This window comes from Diabrotica virgifera, chromosome 9 (assembly GCF_917563875.1).
Source record: "Diabrotica virgifera virgifera chromosome 9, PGI_DIABVI_V3a".
Lineage (NCBI taxonomy): Eukaryota > Metazoa > Arthropoda > Insecta > Coleoptera > Chrysomelidae > Diabrotica > Diabrotica virgifera.
The window spans coordinates 192,989,892-193,005,128 of NC_065451.1; the positions used below are offsets into that span (position 1 = coordinate 192,989,892).

General features: G+C 34.1%; 1 protein-coding gene across 50 annotated transcripts in view; it reads left to right on the forward strand.

Moving 5' to 3' along the window:
• Positions 1-15,237, forward strand: part of LOC114337907 (titin) — a 213,688-nt gene that overhangs the window by 46,759 nt on the left and 151,692 nt on the right. For all 50 annotated transcript variants that reach the window (XM_050662773.1, XM_050662771.1, XM_050662781.1 and 47 more), the window contains exons 7-9: positions 5,782-6,183; positions 8,760-10,358; positions 10,465-13,223. In XM_050662773.1, the coding sequence (XP_050518730.1) occupies positions 5,782-6,183; positions 8,760-10,358; positions 10,465-13,223 (4,760 nt within the window). The remainder of the gene's footprint in view (positions 1-5,781; positions 6,184-8,759; positions 10,359-10,464; positions 13,224-15,237) is intronic.

The window sequence follows — 15,237 nt, forward strand, 5'->3', positions numbered from 1 at the left end:
TGGTAAAAAAAAATCGTGAAAATCTTCCCCTATTTAGCACCGTAAATAAAATTAATCGTTACTCCTTTACCATTTACTTTATATGTGTGTATTGCTTATACGATCTGTAAGGTTTACCGGTTGGGAGTGCTTAGATTTGAAAAAAAATTGGTTTTTTAGTAAAAATAAATTTTCCTAAAATATTGGAAAATGCCCTTTTTTCAAAATAACTTAAAAAGTATTAGGGATATTAAAAATCTCAAGGAGTAAAAAGTAGGTAGGTTTTGCTTTTATAAATATGATAGATTCATTTTGTTTTTCTGTAAGACCAAAATTGGTTGAAATTGGTTGTTCATATTTTGCATACACTCGTGATTAGTGACTCGAACGGCCCTTTCAATCATGCAAAAAATATGTAAGTAAAGTAAATTGTTTGTAAAGCGGTAACGATTAATTTCATTTGGGGTGCTAAATAGGGGGAGATTTTCACAATTTTTTTACCAAAAAAAAGGAGTCAACTTGATTTTGAGCATAACTCGCTTAGTTTTGATGTTAGAATCTTTTTTAAAACATAAAAATAAAGCTTTATTAAAAAAGTTTTAATTGGTTTTCCCGAAAAGTGCTTAATTTCTTGGTTATTTCACGTTGAAATATTTGATTTGGAATTTGACGAATAAGGACGTATTTTTCATGAGCTACAACTTTGATTTTGCTGGTTCTATAGACTTTACGAGTTCACATTTTTTTTTCATTTTTTTATATTATGCTACATTTTTGCTAAGAATATTTTTTCGACCAAATACTTACTTTTTGAGTTATTTGTGAAAATCTACTAAAAACGTGATTTTTTTGTCGAAAAATAAACATTTTCAATCGTAAATAACTCAAAAAGTATTAACTAAGTTAAATTCTATAGAACTAAAATTGCTCAGAATTAGTCAATTTATCCATCTCCGGACTTATTTTAAACGCGCAGTTTTTCACCCCCAAACAGGGGTGACTGTCACCCCCTTGTAAAAGCAACCAACGGCGCACAAACCGTCTAAATGTTCATGCAATTCGGAGTTGATCCTGAAAATTACACTGTATCGCCGTATTTCTCGTTCATTTACTGGACTACAAGGTGTTTCTAGAATCTGTATTTAATCCTACATAATAATAATAACCGGACGAAATTACAAGAAAAAATCGTAGATTAAGTAAATTATTTATTTTTTATTAAAATTATATTTTTCATTCGATTTTGCCGCTTTTAGGAGTGCCTTGTTTTTATAACATAGTTATAAAATTTACTGCAAGTCCTAGTGAAATTGGTTTTTGTGGGTGAAAATCGGAACATTTAGTGTCCCGATCAGGTACAAATCGGTACGCGTCCCCAGATCCCTGAAAATCGGGACGTCCCGCGCAAATCGGGACACCTGGTAACGCTAGGCGGGGGTAACTTTAAAATCTTAAATAGAAACCCACATTTTTTTATTGCAGATTTGGATTCTTCTCGTAAAAATAAGCAACTTTTAATCGAGACATTTTTTCGAATTGTGGATAGATGGCGCTATAATAGGAAAAAACGATTTATCCTCACACCCTAGGTAAATTATATAAACGGTCTAATATCTCGAGAAATACACTTCCAAATGAAAAACCAAAAAATACGTGTTTAATATTTTTCAAAAATCTATCGAATGACACCTAACACGACCCCCACTCCACACCCTGGAGGTGAGGTGGGGGTAACTCTAGAATCTTAAATAAGAACCCCTGTTTTTATTGCAGTTTTAGATTCCTCATGAAAGAATAAGTAATATTTATTCGAAACACTTTTTAGAATTGTTGATAGATGACGCTAATAAATCGCATTTTTCCGATTATAGCGTCATCTATAAAATGTCTCGAATAAATATTACTTATTTTTTCATAAGGAATCCAAATCTGTAATAAAAATGGGGGTTCCTATTTAAGATTTTAAAGTTACCCCCCACCCCACCTCTAGGGTGTGGAGTGGCGGTCGTGTTTGGTGTCATTCGATAGGTTTTTGAAAAATAAACTGCTCGTCAAAAGTTAGGGATATAGAAAATTCTGCTGAATTTTCATAGTAGATTTTTTCGTAAACAGATTAACGGATTCCGCTAAATTTTTTTTATTATTTTAGTTTTTCTTTAGTGTTTAAACATTTATGCAAAGGTTTACTCAAACTTTTTTTTTTGTACTTATACCGGGTGGAAGAAAAGAAATGTTTTTCTTATATTAAGTTTGAGATGCGCTGTAGGGAGGAAGAGGTACAAATGTGAGTATACATCGAAATCGTATTGTAGTCTTGTGTTTTGTGAACATTTTGATTTTTGAATGTCCCTGATATCTTTAAAAACAAAAAAAAAATAGACGGTTTTGTAACTTAACATGTGTTTTAACCGAAACAAAAGTTTGAGACACCTTGTATTGAGAAAAGGGCACAAAGGTGAGTATACCTCGATATTATGTTGTAGTCTCATATTTTGTAAATGTTTTATTTCTTTAATTTCTCTGATATCTTGAATAACAAAGAAACTAGACGGTATTACGCTTTAATATGTGTTTTAACTGATGACTTGTGCCACATCACACATGTGAAACATAGAAACACATATTAAAGAGTAATACCGTCTAGTTTCTTTGTTATTAAAGATATAAGAGAAATTAAAAAAATAAAATATTCACAAAATATGAGACTACAACATAATATCGAGGTATACTCACCTTTGTGCCTTTTTCTCCCTGCAAGGTGTCTCAAACTTTTGTTTCGGTTAAAACACATGTTAAATTACAAAACCGTCTATTTTTTTTTGTTTCTAAAGATATCAGGGACATTCAAACAACAACATGTTCACAAAACATAAGACTACAATATGGTTCTGATGTATACTCACATTTGTACCTCGTTCTCCCTACAGGGTGTCTCAAACTAAACGTAAGAAAAACATTTCTTTTCTTCCACCCGGTATAAGTACAAAACATAAGTTTGAGTAAACTTTTGCACAACTGTGTAAATTCTAAAGAAAAATCTAAAATAGAAAAAATAGCGAAATCAGTCTATTCGCGAAAAAATCAACTATGAAAATCAGCATAATTTTCTATATCCCTAACTTTTGACGAGCAGTTTACTAAACACGTGTTTTTTGGTTTTTCATTTGGAAGTATGATCAAGATATTAGACCGTTTCTATAATTTATCTAATCTACGGTATCACGGTAAATCGTTTTTACCGATTATAGCGCCATCTATGCACAATTCCAAAATATGTCTCGAATAAAAGTTGTTATTTTTACGTGAGAAATTCAAATCTGCATTAAAAATGTGGGTTCCTACTTAAGATTTTAAAGTTATCTTCCCACTTCACCTCCAGGTGGTGGAATGGAAGGTCGTATTTAATGTCATTCGATAGATTTTTGAAAAATATTGAACACGTATTTTTCAGTTTTCTAATCCGATGTTGCTCTTGCGAAGTATTCGACCGTTCGATACTTTTGGAACACCCTGTATTATTAAATATTTTTATTTAATTATTATTTTAATAATATAACATCACAACTATTTTTCGACAAACAATTACATCAATAATTCCTTTTTGTAATCCTTGATTATTAATTACTCTTCTTCGCAAGAACTTTCCAAATATTTGTCAATTAGAGCAGTAAAGCCGATGACCATTAGCTTCCAGCTAACCATAATGTAGCTTTAAGTATGGTTCCACATATATTTAAAAATATTCTTTGTATTGACATGTAAGTAAAAATCATAAAATGGTACACCATAAAAACTGTACACACATATATAATATAGTACGTTCTTAAAGGTAAAATATTGCAAAACCTCTAAATTTTAAAGAATTGCTTGGATTGACATGAAATTTGGCATAGACATAGCTAACAAGTCAAAGAAAAAAAGTGATATTGTGCCGATGTGTGCTTTTGCCTTAGGGGTGAGTTTTACCTCCTTTTGGGGGTGAACATAATGTGTTCGGAATAAGTCCTGAAATGGATAAAATGACTGATTCTAAGCAACTTTTGTTCTATAAAGTTTTTTCATTAAGTTAATACTTTACGAGTTATTTGCGAGTGAATATGTTAATTTTTTTACAAAATAACCACGTTTTCAGACGGTTCTTCGTAAATAACTCAAAAAATAAGTATTTGGCCGAAAAAAAAATTTAATCTAAAATATAGCACGTAAAAAAGTGAAAAATATGGTGTATATATTAGGTCAATATACCTAGTAGAAGCAGATTTATAGCTAATGAAAAATAGGTTCATATTCGTCAAATTCCAAATCGTATATTTTAACGTGCCATAACCAAAAAACGAAGCACTTTTTTGTGGAAAACTCATTTTAGCTTTTTTAAAGTGTTTAAAAATGTTCATTTTTGTTTAAAAAAAAAATTAACCTAAAAAGTAAACAAGTTACGCTCAAAATAAAGTTGGTCCCTTTTTTTGGTAAGAAATGGAGAAAATCACCCCCTAATTAGCAATTTAAATGAACTTAATTGTTACCACTTCACAAGTTTTTTACTCGCGTATATATTGATCATATGATTTGTAAGTTTCATCGGTTTGAAGTCCTTATTTTTGAAAGAGCTGTAGTTAAAAGGGCTTGAACTTATCACGAGTGTATGAAAATTTAGAAACACCGGATATTAACCAATTTTTGTCTTACAGAAAAACAAAACATAGGAAATATTCAGAAAAAAAGTCGGCTTTTTTATTATTTAAGATTTTTGGTATCTCTAGTTATTTTGAAACAAAAACATTTTTTTCAAAATTAAAATTTTTAAAAATTTTACTTTAAAACTAAATTTTTTCAAAAATAAGCACTTTGAATCGATGAAACTTACAGATCATATAAACACAACATAAGTAAAGTAACTTGTAAAGCGGTAACGATTAATTTCATGTAAGTTGCTAATTTGGGGGTGATCTTCCTGTTTTTTTTTGCCAAAACAAAAGGGACCAACTTTATTTTGAGCGTAACTTGCTTACATTTGATGCTAGAAATTTTTTTTATAAAAACAGAAATAAATATTTTTTTAAACACTTTCAGAAAGTTGTAATGTGTTTTCCCCAAGAATGCTTCATTATTTTGATATTTCACATTGAATTATTCTATGCTAGGTATAGTGACCTAATATATGCATCATTTTTTTCACTTTTTATAGGCTATAGGTTTGCTAAGAATGTTTTTTTCGACAAAATGCTTACGTTTTGAGTTATTTGCGAAAAACCGTCTAAAATCGTGGTTATTTTGTTGAAAAATGAACATTTTCACTTGCAAATAACTCAAAAAGTATTAATTTGGCGAAAAAACTCTATAGAACAAAAGTTGCTTAAAATAAGTTAGTTTATCCATTTCGGGACTTATCTTGGACATATATTTTTTCAGTCCCGAGTGGGGTGAAACTCACCCCCAGGTCAAAAGCACACATCGGCACCATATCACTTTTTTTCTTTGACATGTTAGCTATGCCTATGCCAAATTTCATGTCAATCCAAGCGGTTCTTTAAAATTTACCGCAAAAACCGTGAAAGAATGTACTAATATTGGCATAATTGTTTAATTGTTATATATTTTGTACAAGACGGAACCCAAATATTAGTTATTGTAATGTTAGCATTTAATTTCGCCGTACCGGAGACCTGAGGATGCATAGTATCCGAAACAGGTCGTCCATGGTAGAATAAATTGATTGTAATTCTTTTTATTTACTTCTCTTCACTTAAATTAAAATGGACTCACATAGGCAACATATTCAACATATAAACGTTTTTCTTTTAGCCAAAGCATCCCTTCAGCTCGAATCCCAACACGAAGGTGCACTCAACAAACTTAGACAACTAGAAGACTCGAGCAGATACCAACGTCGCGAGGAAGAAGAAATAACTATAACTTCAGCGCCTGTATTTACGACCAAACTCAATGGACCTGCAGAGCTATTCGAAGGCCAGAGCGCCCATTACGAATGTCGTATTGAACCATACATGGATTCCAACCTGAAGGTTGAGTGGTTCCACAACGGCAAACCATTAACGACTGGCCACAGATTTAGAACTGCCTATGACTTTGGTTTCGCCAGTCTTGACATTCTTACTGCGTATGCTGAAGATTCTGGTGAATATACCTGCAGAGCTACCAACAGACTTGGACAAGCTACATCTTCTGTTGTAACCACCGTAAAATGTAAGTATTTTATTATTTTAAAATGTGGTGAAACTTTAAAATGGAACTGAAACGCTAAGTTTTTTCTTCTTCAAGTTCCGCTGAATAGTTCATTTGAACTGCATCAAAATCATTCGTTCTCAAACAGATTTTGCGTCTTCCTACACTTCTTCTGCCTTTGATTTTGTCCTGTATTATATTCCTTAATAATTCGTATGTTTCACCTCTCATAATGTGTCACAAGTATTCCAACTTCCTGATTTTTATGAAATTTGAAACTTCGCGTTGTTTTCCTAGTTGTTCGACAACTTATGCGTTGGTTTTGCGATCTATTCATGATGTTTTCAGAATACGTCGGTAGCACAACATTTCGAATGCTTCCAGGTTTTGACCATTGAATTGTTTTAGTGCGCAGGCCTCAATACCATACAAAAGGGTGAAGAAAACATCGGAGCATAGAAAGGTTTTCTCATTCTGTTAAAAATTGACCATGCAAGTTCAATGTAGCATCTTATTTCTTTTATCTGATCAGTATCTTCTATGGTCCATGCTCTAAGATATTTGTACGAAGATATTTGCTCAATTTCTATATTATCTAGTATCTTTGGTATTTTGTGCTTTTGTAGATACTATGGACTGGGTTTCTTCAAATTTATGTTTAGTTCATAATCTTCTTCTTCTTCCTGCTTCCTTAATAGGCTCGCGCCTGTTCCATTTTCGGATGCCTCCTCATCAGATATCCAGGTTGTCACTCCATCTCTTCCTTGACCTTCCTTTACTCCTTCGACCGTTTGGTGATCTGTCTCCTGCTATCTTTACCAGTATTCCTTCTCCCATTCTGCTTATATGGCTATACCATTCTTTTTTTCTTTTCCTTTTATGTGTCCAGTCATTTATGTTCTCTATATTACAGCTTTGCCTAAGGTCTGTGCTACGTTGTCTAAGTTCATTTCACACGTTTCCATCAGTATTTTTGTCCTTGTGGTGTCAGGTCTTGTTTCCGCAGTGTAAGTCATAATTGGCCTAACTACTGTCCTATAGATCTTGGCCTTTGTTTCTGTCCGTAGATGTGTGTTGCGCCAGATAGTGTGTTTAAGACATCCTGCTATTCTGTTAGCTTTGTTTATTTGTTGGGCAACTTCCGCCTCTGTATATCCATAACTGTGCATTAGTTCATAATCCATTAGTCCATAATCGTTGCAATGTATATTTAATTGTTGAGCAAGGTTAAAGTTCTTCTAGTGTTTTCGCCGGAAGGACGGTCTCATCAGCATATCTTATGTTATTAATTGGCTTACCGTTTATTATTAGGCACTCACTGAATTCGACCAACGTTAATTAATTCTAAGATGGTTTCACTGTGTAAATTAAACAATAATGGCGATAAAAACACCCTTGATGCACCCCACGCAGAATCTGGATATCCTCAGTCAGTTCTTCACTTTCGCTGTTTGATTTCAATAGAGGTTACATATAATTCTAATGTATCTACTGTCCATGTTTTTATTTAATAAAATTTCTTTAAGACAATTATGCTGAACTTTGTCAAATGCCTTCTAAAAATCAATGAAACAGGCATATGCTTCCTAATTCATATCTAGATTCTATCTCCTATAAAAGACTTATATGTATAGAATATATTTTTGATAATATAGAGAAGATACTTTATGGTAGGGGAGCAGAGTATGCTAAATGTGCAGTCACTCGAGCGCTGTGGAGACCAATTGGGTTGTGATTATTAGATCCTAAAACCAAAAAAAGTTAAGTAAAATTTTCCATTTTAGTGGGAACTTGCCAATTTTTAATTTAATTTTCCATTTCCATCAATCGTTTTTTCCGATTATAGCGCTATCTATCCATAATTCGAAAAAATGTTGCGAATAAAAGTTGCTTATTTTTACGTAAAGAATCCAAATCTGGAATAAAAATTTGGGGCTCCTATTTAAGATTTTAAAGTAACACCCCACCCCACCTACTTGGGGGGTCGTGTTTGGTATCGTGTATTTGTATTTGGTAAGTGTATTTTGCAGTTTTTCGATCTGATGTTTATTTTGCGAAATATCGCGAGATTTGTATTTAAAATTTTAAATTTATCCCCACCCCTTTCCGTGGGGGGTCATGTTTGGTATCATTCGATAGATTTTTGAAAAATATTGAAAACGTAGTTCTTATTTTTTCGATCTGACGTTCATTTCGCGAAACATTCGCTTTTTTGTGAAACTTTTTGATTCGCCCATTTCCTTACGCCGCGCTCAAATCGTCAGATTTTTTGAAATATTCACTCGTTTGCATGTACTTAACTTACCTTATCTTAATCTGACAATTTCGAGTATTTTTAAGGATAGATTTCGGGCCCCCCTGAACGAACTCTTCTGTGTTAAGAGCCATTATATGGTAGAGGTATATCTGCAGGGTACCAGGTTTCTCCCCATATGATAATCTGATGCGCTCGAGTAACTGCAAAAATCCCCGCTTGGGCTAACTACCATTAGATATAATAGATCAACTTTTTGGCATTCAATTCCCTGTTTCATCAGGGCAATAAAAATAGAGCAATAACTTTTTAATAATTAATACTAATATATTACTTTTTTTAGCAAAATCTTCCATCATAAGAGATACTCAACATCAAGGAGCTCTTCAGAAGATCCAACATTTGGAAGATGATTCAAAATACAAACGTGTGTCACATGAAGATGCTATCGTTTTAGAAAAACCACAATTTGGAAGAGGACTCAAGACCATTGAAAATCTTCCAGAAGGAGCAACGGCTCATTTGGAAGCCACGCTTACACCAGTTAATGATCCAACAATGAGAGTAGAATGGTTCTGCAACGGACGACCCATTCAAACTGGTCATAGATTCAAAACAACTTATGACTTCGGTTATGTAGCTCTAGATATTCTCTACGCTTATGCCGAAGATACTGGCACATACATGTGCAGAGCAAGAAATGCTGTTGGTGAAGCTGTTACTACAGCTGGTATTTCAGTGGTAGCTAAATCTGGATTATACTTAGATACTCTCGATGAACAACGTCTTTCCAAGATCAGACAGCTTGAGAGTTATGAAAGACCCAAAAAGGAGGAAATTGAAGCTGTTCCACAAAAACCAGTTTTCCTTACACCATTAATTAGTTTAGAAAATCTTAAAGAAGGAGAACACGCTCATTTGGAATGTAGAGTAGAACCTGTTAATGATCCTAACTTGAAAATTGAATGGTACGTCAATGGTGTTAAATTACGTGCTGGTCATAGGTTCAGAACAACTCACGACTTCGGATATGTAGCTCTTGATGTCTTATACACTTACGCTGAAGATAGCGGAACATACATGTGCAAAGCTACTAACTTGGTTGGTGAAGCTGTTAACACCTGTACTATCAAATGCGGTAGCAGAAAGAGTATTATTTTCGATACTCAACATCCAGAAGGTCTTGAGAAGATCAGGGAATTGGAAGCACAAGGCCATCATGCACGCCTTGAAATTGAAGAACCAGCTCCAACTCCTCCTATGTTTGTTACTGAATTAAGAGGAACGACCGAAATTTACGAAGGCCAAACAGCTCACTTTGAAGCGCAGGTTCAGCCTATCCACGATCCTAACTTAAGAATAGAATTCTATCACAATGGAAAACCATTACCATCAGCTTCTAGATTCCACATTACATTCGACTTTGGCTATATAGCTTTAGACATTGGACACGCAGTTCCAGAAGATGCTGGAGAATACTCCGTGAAAGCTATTAACAACTTAGGACAATGCGTTTCTTCCATAAATCTGAAAGTTATTGCAAAGAGCAATATCATCCTCGAATCACAAAGACCTGAAGGTTTGGACAAAATAAGACAGCTTGAAGAACACCAACCTTACAAGCGACCAGATATAGATGAACCTGTTACTAGACAGAGACCAGTATTCACACAACCTCTTCAAAACATTGACTTTATCAAGGAGGGTCAAACAGCCCACTTTGAATGCAGACTTATTCCTGTTGGTGACCCAACTCTTAAAGTGGAGTGGTTCAGAAATGAGAAACCACTGGAAGATAGCTCTCGTATTACCAAAATACACGATTTTGGTTTCGTTTCTTTGGATATTTCTCATGTTAGAGCCGAAGACGAAGGCGTTTACATTTGCAGAGCTACTAATCCACTTGGAGAAGCTGTTACGACTGCATCTATGAAAATTAGAAGTAAGTATTTAATCTACCTAATAACATCGACAAAAAAAAAACGATATTTATTTGCCTGATTTAGCTTCTGAGACCTTACATTAATATTCAAATATTTCTTTTCCAGCTGAAGCCAGCATCCTATTGGAAACCCAACATCCCGAAGCTCAGAGAAGAATTGCTCAGCTTGAACAACCCTTGGCTTCCAGGCCAGATGAGCCTGATCGTCTATTCGAAAAACCAATATTTACACAACTCCTTACTGGACCAACTGAACTTTGGGAAGGCCAGCATGCTCACTTTGAAGCTAGAGTCGTACCAGTTGGTGATCCTGATTTGAAATTCGAGTGGTATGTTAATGGAGTAGAACTAAAACTTGGTTCAAGATTTAAAGTAACCCACGACTTCGGATTTGTTACATTGGATATCATGTCTACCGTTAAAGAGGATTCAGGAGTATACATGTGTAAAGCTATCAACAAATCAGGCGAGGCTGTTTCTTCTATATCTATGAAAGTTAAGCCTAAATCCAGTATTGTTGGTGAACCATTGCAACCTGATGCCTGGCAGAAGATTCAACTTAAAGAAGCTGAAATGAACAAAGTTCCTCAAATGTTTGTTGACACTACACCACAACAACCACCAGTGTTTACTACCCACTTAAAGAGCTACGATAAATTAGTAGAAGGTCAACATGTTTACCTTGAAGCTCAAGTAGAACCCAGAGCAGATCCTAATCTTCGTATTGAATGGTTCAAAAATGGTATCTCTCTTGCTACTGGTACCAGACTACGTAGTACTTTTGACTTTGGATTGGTAACTCTATCTATCAACGGTTTGAGGGAAGATGACTCTGCAATCTATACTTGCAAAGCAACTAACAAACTTGGAGAAGCAATATCTACATGTTCTCTAAAGATTGAAGACAGGCATTGGTTGTTGGGACAAACTCTTCATCCAGATGCTATACCTAAACTTGAAGCTCTTGAAAGACCAGCAGACGTTAAGAAAGATACTCCTGAACCAGTGTATGAACTACCTATATTTATTACTCATCTTAATAATGTAGAATGCATGGAAGGAGATAATGTTCACTTCGAATGTAACGTAGAACCATCTAAAGATCCCACTCTTAAAATTGAATGGTTCGTTAATGGCAAACCTTTGCCTACTGGTTCCAAATATAAGTCAACCTATGACTTTGGATATGTTGCTTTAGATATCACCTATGCTTATGAGTCCGATTCTGGAATATACACTTGCAAGGCCAGCAACAGCAAGGGATCTGCAACAACTTCTGGATCATTACGTTGCATTGCTAAACAAAATATATATCTAGATACGCAACATCCTCAAGGTAAAGCTGGTCTAGAGGCCATCGAAGATGTAGAAGATGCAATTGCTGGCAAATACAGAAGACAACCTTCAGCTCCTGAAAAAGATTACGGTAAACCAGTTTGGATAATACCACTCAATCCCGAATTCCATTTAGCAGAAGGACAACCATTGCATTTGGAAGGTACCGTAGAACCAAAAGAAGATCCTAACATGAAGATCGAATGGTTCTTTAACGGAAAATCTATTGACCATGGTAGCAGATTCAAGTTTACTCAAGAGTTTGGTTTCGTAACATTAGATGTCACTGACGTATATGAAAGAGATCAAGGTATTTACACTTGTAAGGCTTCCAACAAATCTGGAGAAGCTTTCACGTCTACAACAATTTATTGCACTAGTAAATCAAATCTCATCGAAAGAACCCAACATCCTAAAGGACAAGAGGGTCTTGAAAAGATCCAAGATTTGGAAGATTCTCTTAACAGACCAGACCTACCACAAGCAGAATCTGACGAAGGACACGCTCCTGTATTCACTTCCGAATTTACTCCTCTTAATAATGTTAAAGAGGGAGAAATTGCTCACTTCGAAGCTGGTTTAACTCCAGTAGGTGACCAGACTATGAAAGTAGAATGGTTCTACAATCGAAAGACCATAGAAGCGTCCCACCGATTCAGAACAGTACATGCCTTTGGAATGGTGGTATTAGAAATTCTTGGTACTAAGATTGAAGATTCTGGAACCTATACCTGTGTTGCAACCAACAAATGGGGAAGAGCTGAACAAAGCGTCACATTAAATTGTACAGAACGAACTGGTGGTCAACCACCCAAGTTTACTACTCACATTAAAGATATTGTTGGTCTTAAAGATGGACAATCTGCTCATTTCGAGTGTACTTTAATACCAGTCAACGACCCAGATCTTAAAGTTGAATGGTACCACAACGGACAACCAATTTTAGATAAAAACAGAATCAAATCTGTGTCCGATTTTGGTTTCGTTGTTATGGATATCTCGTACATTCAAAACCATGATTCAGGAGAATATGTGTGCAGAGCTTATAACAAATATGGTGAAGACTTTACTAAAGCTACAATTGCTGCTCACGGAAGAGGTGGAGTATTTACAGACAGTCTTCAACCAGAATCTTTGGCTAAGATTAGAGAATTAGAAAGCATGCAAGGTCAACATGCACAAGCACCAAGCACTCCGGTTACTGAACCTCCTAAATTCATCACACAGATTCAAGACGTCACAAAACTTGTTGAAGGACAGAGCGCTCACTTTGAAGCCCGACTTACTCCAGTTACTGATCCAGATTTGGTAGTCGAATGGTATTATAATGGTAAAAAACTACCTCATGGCCATAGATACCGCACCTTCCATGATTTCGGTATTGTTATTCTTGACATTCTTTACTGTTACGAAGAAAACTCAGGAGAATACGAATGCAGAGCTTACAATAAATATGGCCAGGACTCGACCAAAGCCAATTTGAAATGCGTATCAAAGACGAATTTAATCCTGGACTCGCAACTCCCGCGGGTAAGTGTCTTTTACTTTTTTCTCATAACATAACATATCTGGCACATTTTGCATAAATTTCATATTTTTACAAAAAATTGCATATATATATATATATATATATATATATATATATATATATTGTTGTGATCTACTTGGATTAATTAATCAATTAATTATCTCATTAATCAAACAAATCAAACATAAATAAATTGTAAATCTCAGGGCTAAATTATGCTATCAATACTTACTTTCGTGGCTTCAAAATATTTCTTAGTGGATTCCTAATAGGGATAGATAAAAGAGAATAAAATAATACACATATGAATTTCAATTAGAAATTATAAAAGTCGTTTATTTTATCAAACGGAAATAAATGTTTAATATTGTAAAGTTTATTTACTCTTCTATCTTTATTTTATCTAACAATTATGAAAATAGGAATCTTATTTCTTTTTGTCTCCAAATTTGTTTTTTTAAATAATTAACTATGAATCTCTCTACCTCTGCTATACAGGATGTTCTTCCTGTTCAAAATTTTTTTGATATAAAAAAAATTTTTATTTTATCAATATTATTGTATATAAAAAAAATCAACTATAATGATTTACAAGTAACAAAATTGATTGAGGTTTGATGATTTTATAATAGTGAAATGTGTAGTTCAATATGCACTTTGGTATTTAATACGCAAAACCATACATTCATGTCTCAACAAAAAAAAAAATAAAACTGACTTTTGCTGATGATTCGACAATGTCTTCACACACAACACGTTTCCTTCTTTGCTGGGGTTGCGATCCAAAGAAACTCGTCCACGTTTTCCAATAATGTCCCTGCTCCTCTGCAAACTCGTTCTCCCTTTCCTCACTATGCCTCGTACAGTACTCGTTCCGGCTTTCTCCTGATGCAGTATTCCAACTTTTTGTAACACTTAAACAAACACTGGATACTTTAGACTCAAGGAGTTATATGATCTCTCGACTTGGCCTATTACTCGTTCCACGATATGCTGCTTGTCACTTTTCCAAAAACCAACCGGCGTTTTACTTTCTTTGTACACTATCCTCAAACTGGACTCTTCCTTTCGATCTAACAAAACACACTGACTCTCTCTCTTCATTCATTCTCATTCTTCCAAATCATTCCCCTTCAGAATTACTTTTCCTCCCAATCAAAACAACTTTCAATCATGACGTATTTACCAAAAAAACTCTTTCCTTTTTCTAAACATGTCTTTATGGATTTCCAAGAAAAAATAATATTCCGACTATTTTAATTCTATTTTCTACACTAATCATATTTTTATCTATGTTTAAGAATCTTAATACACAGGTATATTTTAACTATCTCTTATGTACCGTGCGGCTAATGAATTACCTACCCGCATTTTTTGAAAAACTTAATGACCTACTCTTTTGTTTAATAAAATATATTGTCTGTGGTTTTGATAAACAGTTCAAAGAACACTTTCTTAAACCAGCACCCGAACTGCTTACTTAAAATGCATTGTTCATGGGGCTAGTAAACACTTCTGCGAAAACACTTTCTTAAAAACTAGCTATAACTATTTTTACAAAATTTGTCTTATACAGGGTGTTCAAAATTTATATGCTCGTGGTTGAGAAATATGAAAATTGTTATTTTAACTTGGATTTTAAATATAAATATAGTCTTTTATTTCACATGTCAAATAGGAATATAACAATATATATGCATATTCTTGTAGAAAAAGACCCTCAATACTGGAGACCGGAATATATGCAAAATGCATCTTGCATATCTGGCATATTTTCCATAAATTTCATAATTTTACAAGAAATTGCATATATCTGCATATATTTGTAAAAAAAGTCCATGAAGACTAGAAACCGGAATATATGCAAAATGCATCTTCTTGCATATATGCCATATTTTGCATAAATTTCTATTTTACAAGAAATTGCATATATCTGCATATTTTTGTACAAACAATAATGAAAATGTTTACTGAATGTGTCAACCTTTGCTCGAAATTTTTGATTTAAATTTCCCG